At 35.3% G+C, this 18,305-nt stretch overlaps 1 protein-coding gene across 2 annotated transcripts; it reads right to left on the bottom strand.

The window, feature by feature from the left end:
- Positions 1 to 7,068: 7,068 nt before the first annotated feature.
- LOC134751813 (uncharacterized) lies at positions 7,069 to 18,101 on the bottom strand. Of its 2 annotated transcripts, none has more exons than XM_063687299.1 (3): positions 17,946 to 18,101; positions 16,366 to 16,449; positions 7,069 to 7,781 (listed from the first exon to the last, which is right to left on the bottom strand). In XM_063687299.1, exons 2-3 carry the CDS (start codon positions 16,445 to 16,447, stop codon positions 7,609 to 7,611), a joined length of 255 nt encoding a protein of 84 aa, XP_063543369.1. In that variant the 5' UTR covers positions 16,448 to 16,449; positions 17,946 to 18,101; the 3' UTR covers positions 7,069 to 7,608. The 2 variants fall into 2 exon arrangements, with proteins under 2 accessions (XP_063543369.1, XP_063543370.1); XM_063687300.1 differs by having other exon boundaries at positions 17,942 to 18,094.
- Positions 18,102 to 18,305: the final 204 nt, after the last annotated feature.

The raw sequence follows: 18,305 nt of genomic DNA, 5'->3' as shown, positions 1-18,305 counted from the left end.
CCATGTTGCCCACCAGGTTGCAATCCATGTTGCATACTATTTTGCATACCTTGTTGCATACCTTGTGGCATACCATGTTGCATACCATGTAGCATACCTTGTTGCATGCCCTGTTGCATATCCTCTTGCCCACCATGTTGCAATCCATGTTGCATACCATGTTTCATACCTTGTTGCATACCATGTTGCATACCATGTAGCATACCTTGTTGCATGCCCTGTTGCTTATCCTCTTGCCCACCATGTTGCAATCCATGTTGCATACCATGTTTCATACCTTGTTGCATACCATGTTGCATACCATGTTGCATACCTTGTTGCATACCCTGTTGCATATCCTCTTGCCCACCATGTTGCAATCCATGTTGCATACCATGTTTCATACCTTGTTGCAATCCATGTTGCATGCCATGTTTCATACCTTGTTGCATACCATGTTGCATACCATCTTGCATACCTTGTTGCATATCCCCTTGCATACCATGTATCATACCATGTTGCTTACCATGTTGCCATCCAGCAAGCTTCTCACTTACTCTCATAGCATCCCTGTGATGTATGATCACCACAATTAATGCGGAGATGCCTAAACCTGAAAAAGAAAAACTGAAATCAGTGAAACCCTAACCCTTAATAATGAATTTATTAAATTAAATATTATAATAAAACTCAAACATGAGGGCTTCGTCACATTATCTTTAATATATGTCATCTAAGATATCATTTTTATTATAAAATAATGGCCCAATGAGGGCTATCGTTTTTTTGCTCACTAGTTGGCGCCTCTGTTGATGGTGATCCTTCTTCTTCTTCTTCTTTTTTTAAAATTATGGCTTCAGCCCAGTGGGACTATTTCGCCAGTATCAAGGTATTGAGAGGTTTACAAACGACAAAAATTGTACGGTTGTACAAGACAGTGTACGGTGATTTGTTAGCTCTTGTAAATCGATAGCTAGACTTTACAAGAAGCACGTGGACTACCGGCCGTTGACTCCAAGATGGTGGTTAAACGCGCTTCAAAATTAATTCTCCATTCACTGCACACTACCACATTAGTTTACTGTATAATAAGCTATCGATATTACACTTTAAACAATATTAATAAGCAAAAAACAAAGTAATTAATCACGATGCTAACTATCAAGATGGCGCTCGAACCGGAAGTCCGATGGTGATCCAAAAGACATACAAAAGACTAAAGAACGGCTGTCAGTCATTGAAGTGACAAGTGACATTTGACATTTCGAACTATGGAAAAGACCACCATCTACACTAGCGCCCCTAGCGGCGAATTACGCGTTAGCCCTCATTCGAACAATGACAAGATGCCACAACTCGAACGATCGTTCTAATTAATATTGATATTTTTGTTTCGTCGAGTTAAATCTAATGACCGTGTTACAGCAACGCTATAAAATAAATAAAATAAAAATCATTTTTTTAAATTAGCTATGCCATTTAGCTTTCTTAAATGTACGTAACGTAGTTTTAAAAAACACAGTGTATATTATGACTAATCGATAAAACATGAATAGGTACTCACCTACCATTATAACTACGAGAGCATGAACAAAACCTTATTAATAGTCCAGGTTGTAAAATCTGTTAGAGTAATTAACCAAATGCAAAGATACATATGTGCCGCAAATCCTAATATAAGGTCGGATATATAACACCGTTTCATCCACATAAGATTCTGTAAAAGAAATAGGTTATTTTTTACTGTATTTTCCGAAGTGGGTTTATACTTGGTTTATACCTATAGTTGGGTCAAGCAAATCTTGTCAGTAGAAGAAGGCGCGCAATTCAAACTTTCTATGGGACGATTTCCCTTCGCGTCTACATTTTATAAATTTGCCGCCTTCTACTGACAAGTTTTGCTTGACCAACTATAAAATATAAATATGGAGTATTACTGCAAGGTTCTGCCGCCAGAGTGCAGCACTAGCACTAATCGTAAACCATAGACACCATACAGTTTTTGACAAGTTATCACAGATAATATTTGTAACGAACAATATGACATTAACGCATCAACAAGGCGGTTTGTTTAGGGCCTACAGCGAAACCACAGAATAAGTAATAAATAGTATTATGCGAAACGCGAAAATCAAAATTTCGTTATCTGGCTCTATCGCTCGAATGCGCAAGAGAGGTCTGCCTCTAACGAACTTTATAATTTCGTGTTTCGCGGTAATGTAAATAAATAGGTACTTTTGCAAGTTTTTGTAAAAGGGGAAATAATAAATAAAAACAGTTTTATGAATGGGAAATGGAAGGATTAAAATGTAAAATTTTATACCATCGGCTTTTAGTTAATGTATAAAAAAAATTAAGTAATGGGTACATGATTATTAGTGAAATAGATTTTCCCGTGTTTGTTGTTATATTAGTCTTCTGGCAACATAAAGTAATTGAGCAATTTAATTATCAATTGATGTAATTACAATTACAAATTACACAGCAAATTGAATTGCATGTAATTGAATTTTCATGTAATTCAATTACAAACAATTTGATTACACGCAATTCAATTACACAAGTAATTAATTGCGCCCAACACTGCTGCATACATTTTTGCTGACTATACAAACGATACACCATCGCACCGCACCAAGGTCATTGTGCGAAGCACCCATAAGTAAGAACGCTCGCTCGCTTACTTATAGGTGCGTTGCACAAAGACCTTGGTGCGGTGCGATGGTGTGTTACGGATTTTAGAAGCGATAAAAGGACTTCAAGAAGAAGGTCTTCAGGAAGGCAGAGGACCGCGAAACATGGAAATTGCTCCACCGACAAGAAACTTACTCTTAAGTATATGATGATGATGAAAAGGACTTCTAGATGGTCTTAGCTGATATACGGTCTTTTCCACATTGAATCTTAAATTAAAAAATATATTAAAGTACCTGCTTAATTCCAAGTATCAAAAACATAAAACTCGCGAGTGCCATGTATATGGCGTTTAAATATAGGTATATGATATAAAGCAAAAGCCAGCTGACAGCAGAACCTGTAACAGGAAAATAATGGACAGACGGACGGACATTGCTAAACTATAAAGGGTGCCTAGTCGATTACGGAACCCTAAAAAGGAGAAGCTCCCTGGTACCCAATAGGGGGTATTACTGCAATGTTCTGCCGCCTGAGTGCAGCACTAGCACATACTACAAAACCATAGATTAACTTATACATGCTATGCCTTACACAGTTTTTTGACAAGTTTTCACTATGACTTTGATCATAAAGTAACTTATACTAGAGCGGTACTGTCATAGTAAATTTTGTAACCCCAGTAAATTCACTGCCATCTGTCGACACACTTTAAAACTAAAAATAAATATTTATAAAAATACGATAAAATGTATTTAAATATGGATAAATGTTTTTTTTTTTTTGCATTAATTATTTTTATGATTTTGACCCATGTTCTTTCACTGATATGCGTTAAAATTGTTAAATAACAAACGAAACCGTCAACGCCATCTATACGACTGTAGGCCAAAGCTAGTAGCGCCCTCTGAACGAGAATCAAATTTTCTTGATTTTCGAGGCACGTTTTTTCCTTAGACTGTATCCATCTATTACGGAGTTATATCTATCTTTGCTTTGATGCATCAAGGCGGTTTGTTTACTAAGTCTACCGCGAAATGCGAAAATCCAAATTTCGTTATCTGCCTCTCTATCGCTTTCTATTATTATCGTTATCTAGTGATAGAGAGACAGATAACGAAATTTCGATTTTCGTGGTAGGCCCTCACTTTATGCTAGTAGCGCCCAGAGCCCTCTACGCAGAGTTTCGCGTAATATTCCCAATAGATGGGGTGCTGTTGAACTCTCACTAATCTGCCGCCAAGAAAACGCTTTCACACAATCGAAGTTATGTTTTCATTACAGTAAAACGAGGTGACTAGAAAAATTTAGGGTTACTTGATAGTTTTAAAACGGCTACAAAATTACCTGCATTTTGCCTTTAACAGAAAACGGGCGTACTGGACCGCGACCTTGAGCCGTTCAGCATATTTGTTTCTCGCTTACACTAATAACTGCGTCCTTAACGGACGTACGGCGGAGGTGGACCACCTTCCACACGATCGAACAGGCCTAGTCGGACCAGACCAAGGTCATAGTTCGGCAAGCCCGTCTGTTACAGCTTTAAGAACGTTATCTTACTACTTACTTTCGTAGAATTTTATATAAGCGTAGGCAATAGGCCCGCCTAATACTATGTACATCCCCGCGACTATGATGGACGCCATGCGAAAACTGCCGCCTGAGTTTTCCAGCGCCATCGTCCCTGAAACATAAAAAAAATATTGAACTCGTAGGGCCCAATGTCCGTTTGTTAGGACAAAGTTGAACCAAGCTAAAAGCCAGTCCAGATGGGACAAACAAATAGAAAAGAATTTAAATTGGCGTCAATCATTTGTGCGCTCGAAATTAAAAAAAATATACCCCAAAAGGTCAATACTATGGGCATTATTGATTCCGCAGCTCCAGATTTGATCGATCACAATCTTACAATCGAATAAAGTAATATCGGCGAGCCAATTTCTTTTTTGTGTTCAGTCCAGACCACACAATTAAATTATCAATTTAATCAGATAGGTAGTGTAAAATATTGTCCCGTGGTGACTATAATTCTGGACGTTGTAAAGACAGTGTAATCGTGTCCTCCTAAATGTCAAAATTATTCTCTCTGGTTACCTCTATCCAAATTTATTGGCTACGTTAATGTACAGGTATACCTACTTTAATTATTAACTGTGTGAAGTGTGCAATAACGAGTACGATTTGTATCATATCTTGAATAAAAGCCACCAAATTCTGAAGAAATATTTTGGTGAAAGGTTTGAGTCAGATATAGATGCTTTCACAAGAGTTTCGACTCTACTTTTCATTTGGAATAAGTAAGTATCGCTTTGTGTGTAGGGCACAGGACACCGGATGTCATTCCTGACCTGCTAGCATGAGTTACGTTCTCGCGCGCGACTCCATACATCTAGCGCGACTTCAAGTATGGACTCGCGCGCGAAAACGCAACTTATGCTAGACCGCCAGAGCAGAGCCCAACTGGGGAAGTACCTCCACCTTACAAAAAACTGCAGCCAAATAGCACTAGACCCTACTCATAACGCTGTGTTCCTGCATCCTGCCGGTGAGTAAGGTTGCCAGAGCTCAACGAGGGTGCGGAGGTTAGGGTCGGCAACGCGAATGTAACTCCTCTGGAATTGCAGGCGTACAATACATAGGCTACGGATTTGCAACCGACGTAGTATAAAAAAAATCATTTTTGGTTTACAAAATATAACTAAGTAAGTATAGTATTTTTTTTTGTAAAAGTAGTCAATTTTTTATTAGGGTTCCGTACCTAAAGGGTAAAAACGGGATCCTATTACTAAGACTCCGTCTATCCGTCTGGCTGTCGCCAGGCTGATGTATCACATGAACCATGATAGATGATGTATTTCTGTTGCCGCTATAACAACAAGTACGTACGTAAAAAGTACGGAACCCTTGGTGCGCGAGTCAGACTCGCACTTGGCCGGTTTTGATTGCATTAAATGTAGTGAAGATTATCTACTCACGTCTTCAGAATCCCGTCCTCTCTTTAAAATACCAATACTAAAAAAAATAGTCTGTAAAATGTAATACGAAATCTATAGGTAGATACAGCGATGCTAGATGAAGTTGCACGTCAAAATTGTTTTCTGTCACTTAATAGTTTTTTATAGTTCGAAATATGTAAAGTACAAGGTATTTTACTACTCTTTGGTACAAGGGCCTGACACCTGACACTCTTTGATAGCGCCCTTGACTGCGTCACAGTATTATAATTGTAATACTGTGACTGCGTGTACTATCAAAATCGTTGTAATATTAATTACATGTAAAATATTTACTTATATTTTATCAATAAAAGATTGATTGATTGATTGCACTTTTCTTGGTCTAACTCTAACGCCTTGGCCCTCAAGGCCGTGGCCGAGTGGCCACGGCGGTACCCGTCCCAATTTCTTGAGTACATCGACAAATAGCAAAAGAAAAGGAAATAAGGTATCAGGAGGACAGACGCTACGAAATACTCAATTATTGCAAATTTCAATGAACCGTGTGGCATTAAGTAACAGGCCACTGATAACAAGTAAGTATACCTATATTACCTATTACTGCATAAAATAAACATACCGATAGTTAACATTATCATTCATTAATTAATCCCACTACTTATGATAAAGTAACTAAAAATATTTTTATCTCAAACAGACTAGAATTACTTATAAACAAATTATACGAATCGGGGAACTCCCGCCTTAAAACCAGATGCCGCATTTTATTTGCTTTTAAATAATATATGTGGTATTTTCTATAAAAAGGGACCTTATTGTCGATGGCGCTTACGCCATTATTAACGATGCTCCGATATAAATACAATTCCGCGTGACGCTGTGCGGCGTAAGCGCTATCGACAATAAGGTCCCTTTTCATAGAAAATGCCCCATATTATTATGTACAGTCGAGTTCACAAGCATAAAGATGTTTGCTTGGGTTTGGCTTGTAAAGACAAGCCAATGTTCCAAGAAATAGTTATTGTTAGTACCTAATACAGTCGCCATCAGATACATCGGAGAGGCCAAGGCGCACACAAATATCTGAACACGCCTCTACTGTCAAGGCGTGTCAAGTGTGGGTGATCAGATATTTTTGAACACCTCGGCGGCTCCGATATATCTGATGGCGACTGCACCTACTAAATTTTTCAGTCTCTCCTCTGCTGAAAAAGTAAAAACCTATGCTGGAATTTGGGAGGCTAGCTTGATTTTGGCTTTTACTTTCAAAATGAGGAGGCAATTTTTTTTCAAGTAGGTAAGTACAAATCAAGTACCAATTGTGTACTAAATCCTCAGGTGATAAAAATGTCAAATCGCAATGTGGCCAATGTGGGGTTGCTAGACGCTAGCATTTCGACACATACTCTTACCCAGATTTAAAAAAAGGTTTTTTTTAAGACAAACAAAAAAATATGTAGCAGGTCCATAATTGAAATTTTATATAAAAAAAGAAAGAAAAATTTGAAGGATATTTATTTTCGTGCAGCTACAAGTTCATATTGTTGATAAACAAGAAATTGTTCTGTTTCTCCACGGTGACAAGTTGACAACTGACACCTAACATTGACAATTGAGTCGCTTAACTTCAAACTCGGGTAAATCCATCTGTCAGATTATGCGATTTTAGAAAAATAATAATAGGAATAGTAATAGGGTAGATATTTTGCTGAGAGGGTCGAATGGATTTACCCGAGTTTGGAGTTAAGCGATAACACAATTTCCTATTAATTTCTGTTCTGGGTATAGTTACAACGGTACGTACCGTCAATATCTACTTGTTCGATCAGCACTGTACGGTGAATTGTCAATGTCAGCGTGGTAAAACAGGGGTCTGGGGGGGCTAGCCAAAATGACAATCGAAAGTCGACAAACGCCAAACGAAAAAAAGTATCGGGGTGTTTCGAGAAGTCACGTGGCTATTTCCATACATTTAGTCTCGATTGCGTTTTCCATCAACAATTGTCATGTTGGCTAAGCATCCAGATCTTTTCGCGCCTTAAATCTTATCGATCCCATCGATGACTTCGTTGGCGCCTTTTCCAACCAAGTAGCCGCTGACGCCGCCAACTACGCCGCCAGCGATGCCGCCGACCACGGCCCCACAAACGGCCCCCGGCGGGCCTCCGCAGCACCCGATGTAGGCCCCGTACGTAGCACCCGCGCTTGCACCTATAAAACAAAAATCTGCATTAAATTGTGCCATAAGATCAATGTTGAGACGACAGTCTACTAACTCTTCCGTTTGTACACATACTCCACTTACAGGAGGTCAGTAGACCAGAAAGAGTGAAGCTCTTAGTTCCTGACTGTGTCTGAGCGACGTACGTACACAAATACGAGAGTTTTTGTCCTATTTGCAAGTTTTCTGGCAACTACCAGGTAAATAACTAAATAAAGTTTACTTATTTGAGAATAAAATCGTAAATAAACTAATATTAGACCTGTACCAATAACTTCTGAGGTTATAAGAATATTAATGTTGCTTATTTTTTATATATAGTTTCCAGACCATATACTAAACCTAAAAATAATATTTTGTGTCATCCTAGGTATTTGCTTAGGTAGAAATTTAGGTATTTCTTTTTTCAATCAGCATTCTGTAAAAAAAATATTCGAGACGAAATTCTTTGTTTCCCTGTAAAGGCAAAGTGGCTTCCGACGTACACACGCATTTTGTGTCATTTTCATCCACGGCTATAATGGCATTTAATAAATACCTAATATTGATCCTAAAACGCCTAAAAAAATATTAGAGTCGATAAGTGAAGTGTTGTACTTTACAGAACATTGTTATATGTTATTCAAACAAATCTGTGTCAAATTCATCCACCGCTTTTATTTAAAAAAAAATTTTTTCTAATTAACACCCTGTATCTGCCACAAAAAAAAATTCATATTATTAAGTTTACGTCTACAATATTATAATACCACATTGAGACATCATTCATAATTTGGGTCATTTTGATCCACGGTTTTTTTACTATCTGGCAAAATAAAACTCAATTGAGCAAGAAGGGCGTGCGCGGGGAAGGGTACCTACGCGGGTGGGGTGCTCATTATACTTGCCGCAATATTAGCTGGCGACTGAGATCTTAATACTATCTCCTTTACCCTTGTTAAGACCAACCAAGAGTGAAAGAGATGGCATTATGAGCTGTCTCGCCACTTAGTTTTGCGATACAGTTAAGTGTATTTATTTCATTCGGAGGCATAATTACATTGTCTTATCAATCTTACCGTAGTAGGTATATAAATATAATTAAAAATAAACTGTAGGCTGCACTCCTCATACTGACCAACATTTGTGACGTTCCTAATCAAAAGGTACCAATTTCTCTGACAGGTTATTTGTATAAAGATATAATCAAATTTCGTCTTTATGGTAAACGACAAAGTGGTACCTACCTTTTGATTGAGAATGTCAAATCAGCGACTTAAAAAATACTTTTGTTTCGATTTTTAGTAGACTTTTTAAGTTTATTTTAAGACGCAATTTATTGCGATTTTTGTTATGTTTAAGCGTGGCAAGCAACATTAATTACAATGATGATGATGTTCATTAAATACAATATTTTTTCATACTATACTGAACTGTCACCCTATACATGAGAATGAACAGCGCCCTCTTGACAAGGATCATATATTACTGGTCAGGCTTTAATATGTGTCATAATTTAGTAGTCCCCTTTGTGGATTCTAAGTTTCCGAGTTACAGCAGTTTAGTGAAAGCGTTTTTTTTTTAAATATAAATTAAGGGTTGAATAAAGAGGAAAGAAAATTTGATTATTTTTGCCCTACGACGTACGGTTCAGTAGATACAGCCCTATAAAGTTTTTTTTATTGTTTTTTTTTCTTTTTTTCTTTTTTACATTGTGTTTTTTGTATATTACTTTGGGGTTATATAAAGGGGACCGAAAAGTTGATTATTTTTGCGCTACGACGCACGGTTTAGGAGATACAGCCCTATATAGATTTTTTTCTTTTTCTTTTTTAGGTTTTTAAATCTTAATTAAGGGCTTCTTAAGGGGAACGAAAATTTGATTATTTTTGCGCTACGATGCACGGTTTAGGAGATACAGCCCTATAAAGTTTTTTTGTTATTTTTTTTTTCTTTTTTTTTCTTGTGTTTTTGTATATTATTTTGGGGCTTCATAAAGGGGAACGAAAATTTTATTATTTTTGCGCTACGACGCATGGTTTAGGAGATACAGCCCTATAGAGATTTTATTTTTAAATTTTGCGTTTTTTTAAATATAAATTATGGGTTGCATAAAGGGGAACGAAAATTTTATTGTTTTTGCGGTACCACGCACGGTTTAGGAGATACAGCTCTATAAAGTTTTTTTTCCTGGGTTTTTTTGTTTTTTTTTTAAGTATTAATTACGGGTTTCTTAAAAGGGTTTTTTTAATTATTTTTGCGCTACGACGCATGGTTTAAGAGATACAGCCCTATAATGTTTTTTTTTTTTAATTTTGCGTTTTTTTTAAATATAAATTATGGGTTGCATAAAGGGGAACGAAAATTTTATTTTTTTTGCGCTACTAGGCATGGTTTAGGAGATACAGCCCTATAGATTTTTTTTTAAATTTTGCGTTTTTTTAAATATAAATTATGGGTTGCATAAAGGGGAACGAAAATTTTATTGTTTTTGCGGTAGCACGCACGGTTTAGGAGATACAGCTCTATAAAGTTTTTTTCCTGTTTTTTTTTTGTTTTTTTTTTTTAAGTATTAATTACGGGTTTCTTAAAGGGTTTTTTTTAATTATTTTTGCGCTACGACGCATGGTTTAAGAGATACAGCCCTATAATGTTTTTTTTTTAAATTTTGCGTTTTTTTTAAATATAAATTACGGGTTGCATAAAGGGGAACAAAAATTTTATTATTTTTGCGCTACGACGCATGGTTTAGGAGATACAGCCCTATAAAGGGTTTTTTTTTAAATTTTGCGTTTTTTTTAAATATAAATTATGGGTTGCATAAAGGAGAACGAAAATTTTATTGCTTTTGCGGTACCACGCACGGTTTAGGAGATACAGCTCTATAAAGTTTTTTTTCCTGGTTTTTTTTGTTTTTTTTTTAAGTATTAATTACGGGTTTCTTAAAGGGTTTTTTTTTATTATTATTGCGCTACGATGCACGGTTTAGGAGATGCAACCCTATAAAGATTTTTTTTGTTGTTTTTTTTTCATTGTGTTTTTTGTATATTATTTTGGGGTTCCGTAAAGGGGAACGAAAATTTTGTTATTTTTGCGCTACCACGCACGGTTTAGGAGATATAGCTCTATGAAGATTTTTTCCTGTTTTTTTTTATGTTTTTTTTTAAAGTATTAATTAAGGGTTTCTTAAAGGGGAACGAAAAATTGATTATTTTTGCGCTACGATGCACGATTTAGGAGATGCAGCCCTATAAAGATTTTTTTTTTGTTTTTTTTTTTCATTGTGTTTTTTGTATATTAGTTTGGGGTTCCACAAAGGGGAACGAAAATGTGATTATTTTTGCGCTACGACTTTTAGGAGATACAGCCCTATAAAGTTTTTTTGTTTTTTTTTTTTTTTTAATTGTGTTTTTTGTATATTACTTTGGGGTTCCGTAAAGGGGAACGAAAATTTTATTATTTTTGCGCTACGACGCACGGTTTAGGAGATACAGCCCTAAAATGATTTTTTCCCTCTTATTCTTTTTTGCGTTTTTCAATCTTAATTAGGGGTTTCTTAAAGGGGTTTTTTTAATTATTTTTGCGCTACGACGCATGGTTTAAGAGATACAGCCCTATAATGTTTTTTTTTTAATTTTGCGTTTTTTTTAAATATAAATTATGGGTTGCATAAAGGGGAACAAAAATTTTATTATTTTTGCGCTACGACGCATGGTTTAGGAGATACAGCCCTATAAAGATTTTTTTTTAATTTTGCGTTTTTTTTAAATATAAATTATGGGTTGCATAAAGGAGAACGAAAATTTTATTGTTTTTGCGGTACCACGCACGGTTTAGGAGATACAGCTCTATAAAGTTTTTTCCTGGTCTTTTTTGTTTTTTTTTTAAGTATTAATTACGGGTTTCTTAAAGGGTTTTTTTTATATTATTTTTGCGCTACGATGCACGGTTTAGGAGATGCAACCCTATAAAGATTTTTTTTGTTGTTTTTTTTTTCATTGTGTTTTTTGTATATTATTTTGGGGTTCCGTAAAGGGGAACGAAAATTTTGTTATTTTTGCGCTACCACGCACGGTTTAGGAGATATAGCTCTATAAAGATTTTTTCCTGTTTTTTTTTTGTTTTTTTTTTTAAAGTATTAATTAAGGGTTTCTTAAAGGGGAACGAAAAATTGATTATTTTTGCGCTACGATGCACGATTTAGGAGATGCAGCCCTACAAAGATTATTTTTTTGTTTTTTTTTTTTCATTGTGTTTTTTGTATATTAGTTTGGGGTTCCTCAAAGGGGAACGAAAATGTGATTATTTTTGCGCTACGACTTTTAGGAGATACAGCCCTATAAAGTTTTTTTTTTTTTTTTTTTTCATTGTGTTTTATTGTATATTACTTTGGGGTTCCGTAAAGGGGAACGAAAATTTTATTATTTTTGCGCTACGACGCACGGTTTAGGAGATACAGCCCTAAAATGATTTTTTCCCTCTTTTTCTTTTTTGCGTTTTTCAATCTTAATTAGGGGTTTCTTAAAGGGGTTTTTTTAATTATTTTTGAGCTACGACGCATGGTTTAAGAGATACAGCCCTATAATGTTTTTTTTTTTTAAATTTTGCGTTTTTTTTTTAAATATAAATTATGGGTTGCATAAAGGGGAACAAAAATTTTATTATTTTTGCGCTACGACGCATGGTTTAGGAGATACAGCCCTATAAAGATTTTGTTTTTAAATTTTGCGTTTTTTTTTAAATATAAATTATGGGTTGCATAAAGGAGAACGAAAATTTTATTGTTTTTGCGGTACCACGCACGGTTTAGGAGATACAGCTCTATAAAGTTTTTTTTCCTGGTTTTTTTGTTTTTTTTTTTAAGTATTAATTACGGGTTTCTTAAAGGGTTTTTTTTATATTATTTTTGCGCTACGATGCACGGTTTAGGAGATGCAACCCTATAAAGATTTTTTTTGTTGTTTTTTTTTTCATTGTGTTTTTTGTATATTATTTTGGGGTTCCGTAAAGGGGAACGAAAATTTTGTTATTTTTGCGCTACCACGCACGGTTTAGGAGATATAGCTCTATAAAGATTTTTTCCTGTTTTTTTTGTTTTTTTTTAAGTATTAATTAAGGGTTTCTTAAAGGGGAACGAAAAATTGATTATTTTTGCGCTACGATGCACGATTTAGGAGATGCAGCCCTATAAATATTTTTTTTTTTTTCATTGTGTTTTTTGTATATTAGTTTGGGGTTCCACTAAGGGGAACGAAAATGTGATTATTTTTGCGCTACGACTTTTAGGAGATACAGCCCTATAAAGTTTTTTTTGTTTTTTTTTTTTTTTTTTTTCATTGTGTTATTTGTATATTACTTTGGGGTTCCGTAAAGGGGAACGAAAATTTTATTATTTTTGCGCTACGACGCACGGTTTAGGAGATACAGCCCTAAAATGATTTTTTCCCTCTTTTTCTTTTTTGCGTTTTTCAATCTTAATTAGGGGTTTCTTAAAGGGTTTTTTTTTTATTTTTTTTGCGCTATGATGCACGGTGTAGGAGATACAGCCCGATAAAGTTTTTTTCTTTTTTTTCTTTTTTTTCATTGTGTTTTTAGTATATTACTTTGGGGCTTCATAAAGGGGAACGAAATTTTTATTATTTTTGCGCTACGACGCATGGTTTAAGAGATACAGCCCTATAATGATTTTTTTTGCGTTTTTTTTTTTAAATATAAATTATGAGTTGCATAAAGGGGAACGAAACTTGTATTATTTTTGCGCCACCACGCACGGTTTAGGAGATATTATATCTATATATATAGCTATAATAGCTCTATAAAGTTTTTTTCCTGTTTTTTTTTTTAAGTTTCAATTAAGGGTTTCTTAAGGGGAACGAAAATTTGATTATTTTTGTGCTACGATGCACGGTTTAGGAGATGCAGCCCTATAAATATTTTTTTGTTGTTTTTTTTTTTCATTGTGTTTTTTGTATATTACTTTGGGGTTCCGTATAGGGGAACGAAAGTTTTGTTATTTTTGCGCTACCACGCACGGTTTAGGAGATATAGCTCTATAAAGATTTTTTCCTGTTTTTTTTTTTTTAGTATTAATTAAGGGTTTCTTAAAGGGGAACGAAAAATTGATTATTTTTGCGCTACGATGCACGATTTAGATGTAGCCCTATAAAGTTTTTTTTTTGTTTTTTTTTTTTCATTGTGTTTTTTGTATATTAGTTTGGGGTTCCATAAAGGGGAACGAAAATTTGATTATTTTTGCGCTACGATGGTTTAGGAGATACAGCCCTATAAAGTTTTTTTTTTGTTTTTTTTGTTGCGTTGTTTTTAAATATAAATTAATGGTTACATAAACGGGACCGAAACGTTTATTTTTGCGCTACGACGCACGGTTTAGGAGATACAGCCCTATAAAGATTTTTTCCTCTTTTTTTCTTTTTTGCGTTTTTAAATCTTAATTAGGGGCTTCTTAAAGGGGAGCGAAAATTTTATTATTTTTGCGCTACGACGCATGGTTTAGGAGATACAGTCCTATATTTTTTTTTTACAATGCATGTGCTCGAAAAGTGCGTTTCCTACGGAGCCATATCGTGCGGAAAGTACTGCTTTTCCGCACTAGTGCTTTTTGTTTTCAATTTTTTTTTACAGTACATATGGTGCTACTTTCTCGCACTAGTGCGGAAAAGAGCACTTACCGTGCATATGTCGAAAGTTTAAAGGGCCATATGTACTGTAAAACGTACGATACACGTGCGAATAGGTAATTCGCAACTCGTGTCGATTTAAAACACCTTATAATAATTAAACTTATTTGCCATGATATGTTTTTTTATTTACTCGCACAATGCATAGTAAAACATTGTATGATACACGTGCGTAAAGATGATTTCCGCACTTGTTGCATAAATAGCTTTTTTTTTTATCAAAGAATGAAAGAAAGTCACGGTATTAATAACCAAATTTTACTTTAGTGGTACCTTTTCCCTATCACTGTCACAAATGTATGTGGCGTTCACGTAAACGCGATATTTTTAAGATTTCCCTGCGCAATGTTGCCAGCTCGCTCGCAAATCAAACATGTACTTACAGTTCTTTTGCATAATGGTGACATTGTACAATATCTATAAGTTTTAAATAGGTAAAAGATAATTCGACGCATTCTTTGCTTGCTTGTTGCTTGTTGTTGTGTTGTTTGCGTAACTTCTTTGAATAAGTTGCGTTAATTTGGCGCACAGGCGAAGTAAACATGCGTTGCGTACGGCAAGGTCACGCCGCGGCCCCACCCTGCACGGCCTCCGTTGCCCATTCAGACCGCCCGCTAGCTTCGTTCGAACGCAAATAATATTTTTGTAATATTTGTTTAAGCAGTGGATGCAAGTGACACAAATTCATACATCTTATTTATCCCGCATTTCAAATTAATAAGATGTAAACTCTAATATCTTTAATATTCTTTTGTAACGGTGACAGCCTGTTACATAAAAATCATCAAATATCTTATGAAGCTATGCCTTAATAAGACACAAAATCATTTAATGGACCTATTTAAACGATTAAATTCGACCTAAGTATTTTTTTTTAACTCTAATTTTTTTTTGTGTCATTTAGAATATTATGACATAGTATCAGATTGCAGTGGACGTAATTGACACAAACTATGTTTTCACACTAAAAACACTATCCTAAATGCAACACAGTTACATGTTTTCTCTCGAATATTTTTTTCTCCAAAATAATTCAAAATAAAAAATAATTACCACAAAATAACAAATTACTAGAAAAGCAAATTATATATATGACACAAAACAAAATGTAAGATTTACATCTTAACAAAGTATTCATAAGCGAAAACAGAATTGACTTTAATATTTTTATAACCTAGGGGTCAAAATATAGCCAGCGGTACAGGTCTATATCTCCAACACAGCCTCTCGTTTGCTAAATAAGTAAATATGGTCTTATGCTGGAATCCGGTAGGGGTTGCTGGTGAGATTCTCTACAGCAACTCCAACTTCATTTGGCTTTTACTCTTAAACTAAAGGGGTAATTTATTTTTTCAAGTATGCACAAATTAATTAAGCACTAAATCCCCATATAGTAAAAAATGCCCATAACACAATGTGGGATAACTGGGCAGAACCCAAGCTGCCGGTTGTCAGGGCCGCACAGAGATGAACCGACGGTATTAAAACTATTCCTGACCTCTGGCATGGAGCCAAATGTGCAGTATACTTTACATATTAACTTTGATCATGTTGTATCCGGTCAACAGCATTCGCCCAGATAAAAAATAAGTATGTTGGTATGATGGTAACTTGTGTTCATTCCTAAAGTTAAGAACTGGAATTTAGTAGGGGTTGCTGAAGAGACCCCAGAACTTCATTTGGCTTGTACTTCCATACTATAGAGGTATTTCTTTTTTCCAAGTAATAACCAATAAGAACCAATTGTGTACCTACGAAATCCTCATAATATCAAATTTACAATACGCAATGTGGGGTTGCTGGACATCATGAAGTCGTCGTACGTTTCGTGGCCGAGAATGCATTAGGGGCAACTGGTGAAATATTCTGCTGATAGAATATCTTGACGGCAGCATACCTTTAGCGCCGCCGTAACCTGCGCCAGCGACGGTGGTGCCGGCTTCAACTGCTGTCTTCCTCTCTTTGTCCCCTTTACCCATTTCTGAAAAAATTAAGGTACATTTAACATGTACATTTATAAGGTATTTTAATAGGTACATTTTAAGGATTGCTGTATATAGCCGCGGATTTTCTACATCAACATCAGCTGTACAACTGAGCTACAAAGACATTTTGACATTTAATTTTTATATGGAGTCGTAGCTATCACGTAAAATTTTGTAAAGATTTTTTAGAAAATTTCATTTTTGATAAAAGCTGCGCTTTTACCGCTGACTTTACTTTTCTTTCAACATGGCAACAGGCAACTATTTACTCATCGAGAACACGACAAACACGATGTGGTTGCTCTGTTTTATTACAGTTCCTATGGCCACCTCCTGTGTTCATCATAAGATCAGCTCGATGGTACAGTCACGTTTAAAAATATCGATACGGACACGGACAAAGTGCAGCAAATATACGCTATATAAGCTGAAACTTCAAACATAGTGTCAGTTAGGTGACATAACTGACAATGCAATATTATGGTACAGTCCCGTCTAAAAATATCGATACGGACAAAGTGCCAAAAACATGTTACACTACCTTAATATATGGGCAATAAGGTCGTTTATACATATTTTTGGCATTTTGTAAATAATTGTACCTAAATAAATAAGTAAATTCCGACAGATAAAAGCCGATCCTAATGCGGATGCCAAATACAAACTCGTAAAGTATACGAATTGTTGAAATAATTAGAAAATTGATCACTGGCCACACAAACAGTTTTAAATTGTAATATTGCCACCAAGAGATGGCGCTTCTTTCTATGCGTTTGGTTGAGCGAACAAGTATTCTTGTGTAAAATAGATCGTTTCTAGTGAATTTACCTTGTTTCTTTGGAACCCAAGCCCATAATCCAAGTGATTGCGCAACATAAAATGACAATCCAGAAATAGTAGATTGTGTCACAAGGGAGCAAAATTACATATTTACGGCGAGGGTGTACAGTGAATCCTGAACGAAGCGAAGGATTCTATAATTGAATCCTGAGCGTAGTGAGGGATTGAGTGTTAACGCCCAAGGTGGAAATAATTTTGCTACAATGTGACACATACTGTTTTTCACATCACCTATGAGGAAATTGTTATGTTCCAAAATATTATTTAACCTAAAAAAAATGTATACAAAAAAGAAAAAAAAAACATGTCCTAGAACAGAAAAGCGCCACTGATCCCTCCTATCAGGGAAGAAAAGTGCCACTTTGATCCCTCCTAGCGGGGAAGAAAAAGCCCTTTTTCGAATAGGTGATGTGAAAATACATTTTATATTGCAACCCCTTGACCAAATTTTTTATTGAACCGTTATGTTGACACACACAACAAAGAGTAGTAGTAGTAGTAAATCACTTTATTGTACAAAAAAAATGTTAACATGAAATAACAAACGCCCCTTTTTTGTGTAAATAATAGAATAATAATAATACAAGAATATTATTTTGTTCGATATCTATTTATTTAAGTGTTAAATTTAAATTAGAATTTAAATACTTGCTGCTTAGATAATCCTTGTGGACGTAAAGTTTCACTTGTAAAATAACCTCAAATACAAAAAGCAGTGCGCAAGAGCAGCGCTCGCTCTGTACTGTCTGTACTGGACGTGTTCAAAGTGATATATATATATATACTACGCCCGAGATATCACGAAGCTGATTTATCTCGTTCTCGTCAGTTCTTTATATTGTCTCGTCGGGGACTAAGCGGATTTTCCGTTACACGCAATATCAGAACAATCTCATCTATTCGCTAAAAAAAGATAACCTACTTAAAAATAAGATTATGTTATCTCATGGAGAAATTTTGAAGAACGCAACAAACCCAGCGAACTCCGAAGGCCGAGCTCCGCGTAGGGCCG

This window comes from Cydia strobilella, chromosome 23 (assembly GCF_947568885.1).
Source record: "Cydia strobilella chromosome 23, ilCydStro3.1, whole genome shotgun sequence".
In the NCBI taxonomy this organism is placed as follows: domain Eukaryota; kingdom Metazoa; phylum Arthropoda; class Insecta; order Lepidoptera; family Tortricidae; genus Cydia; species Cydia strobilella.
Note: the sequence above shows the minus strand (reverse complement) of the source record. Positions and strands in the feature narration are given on the sequence as shown.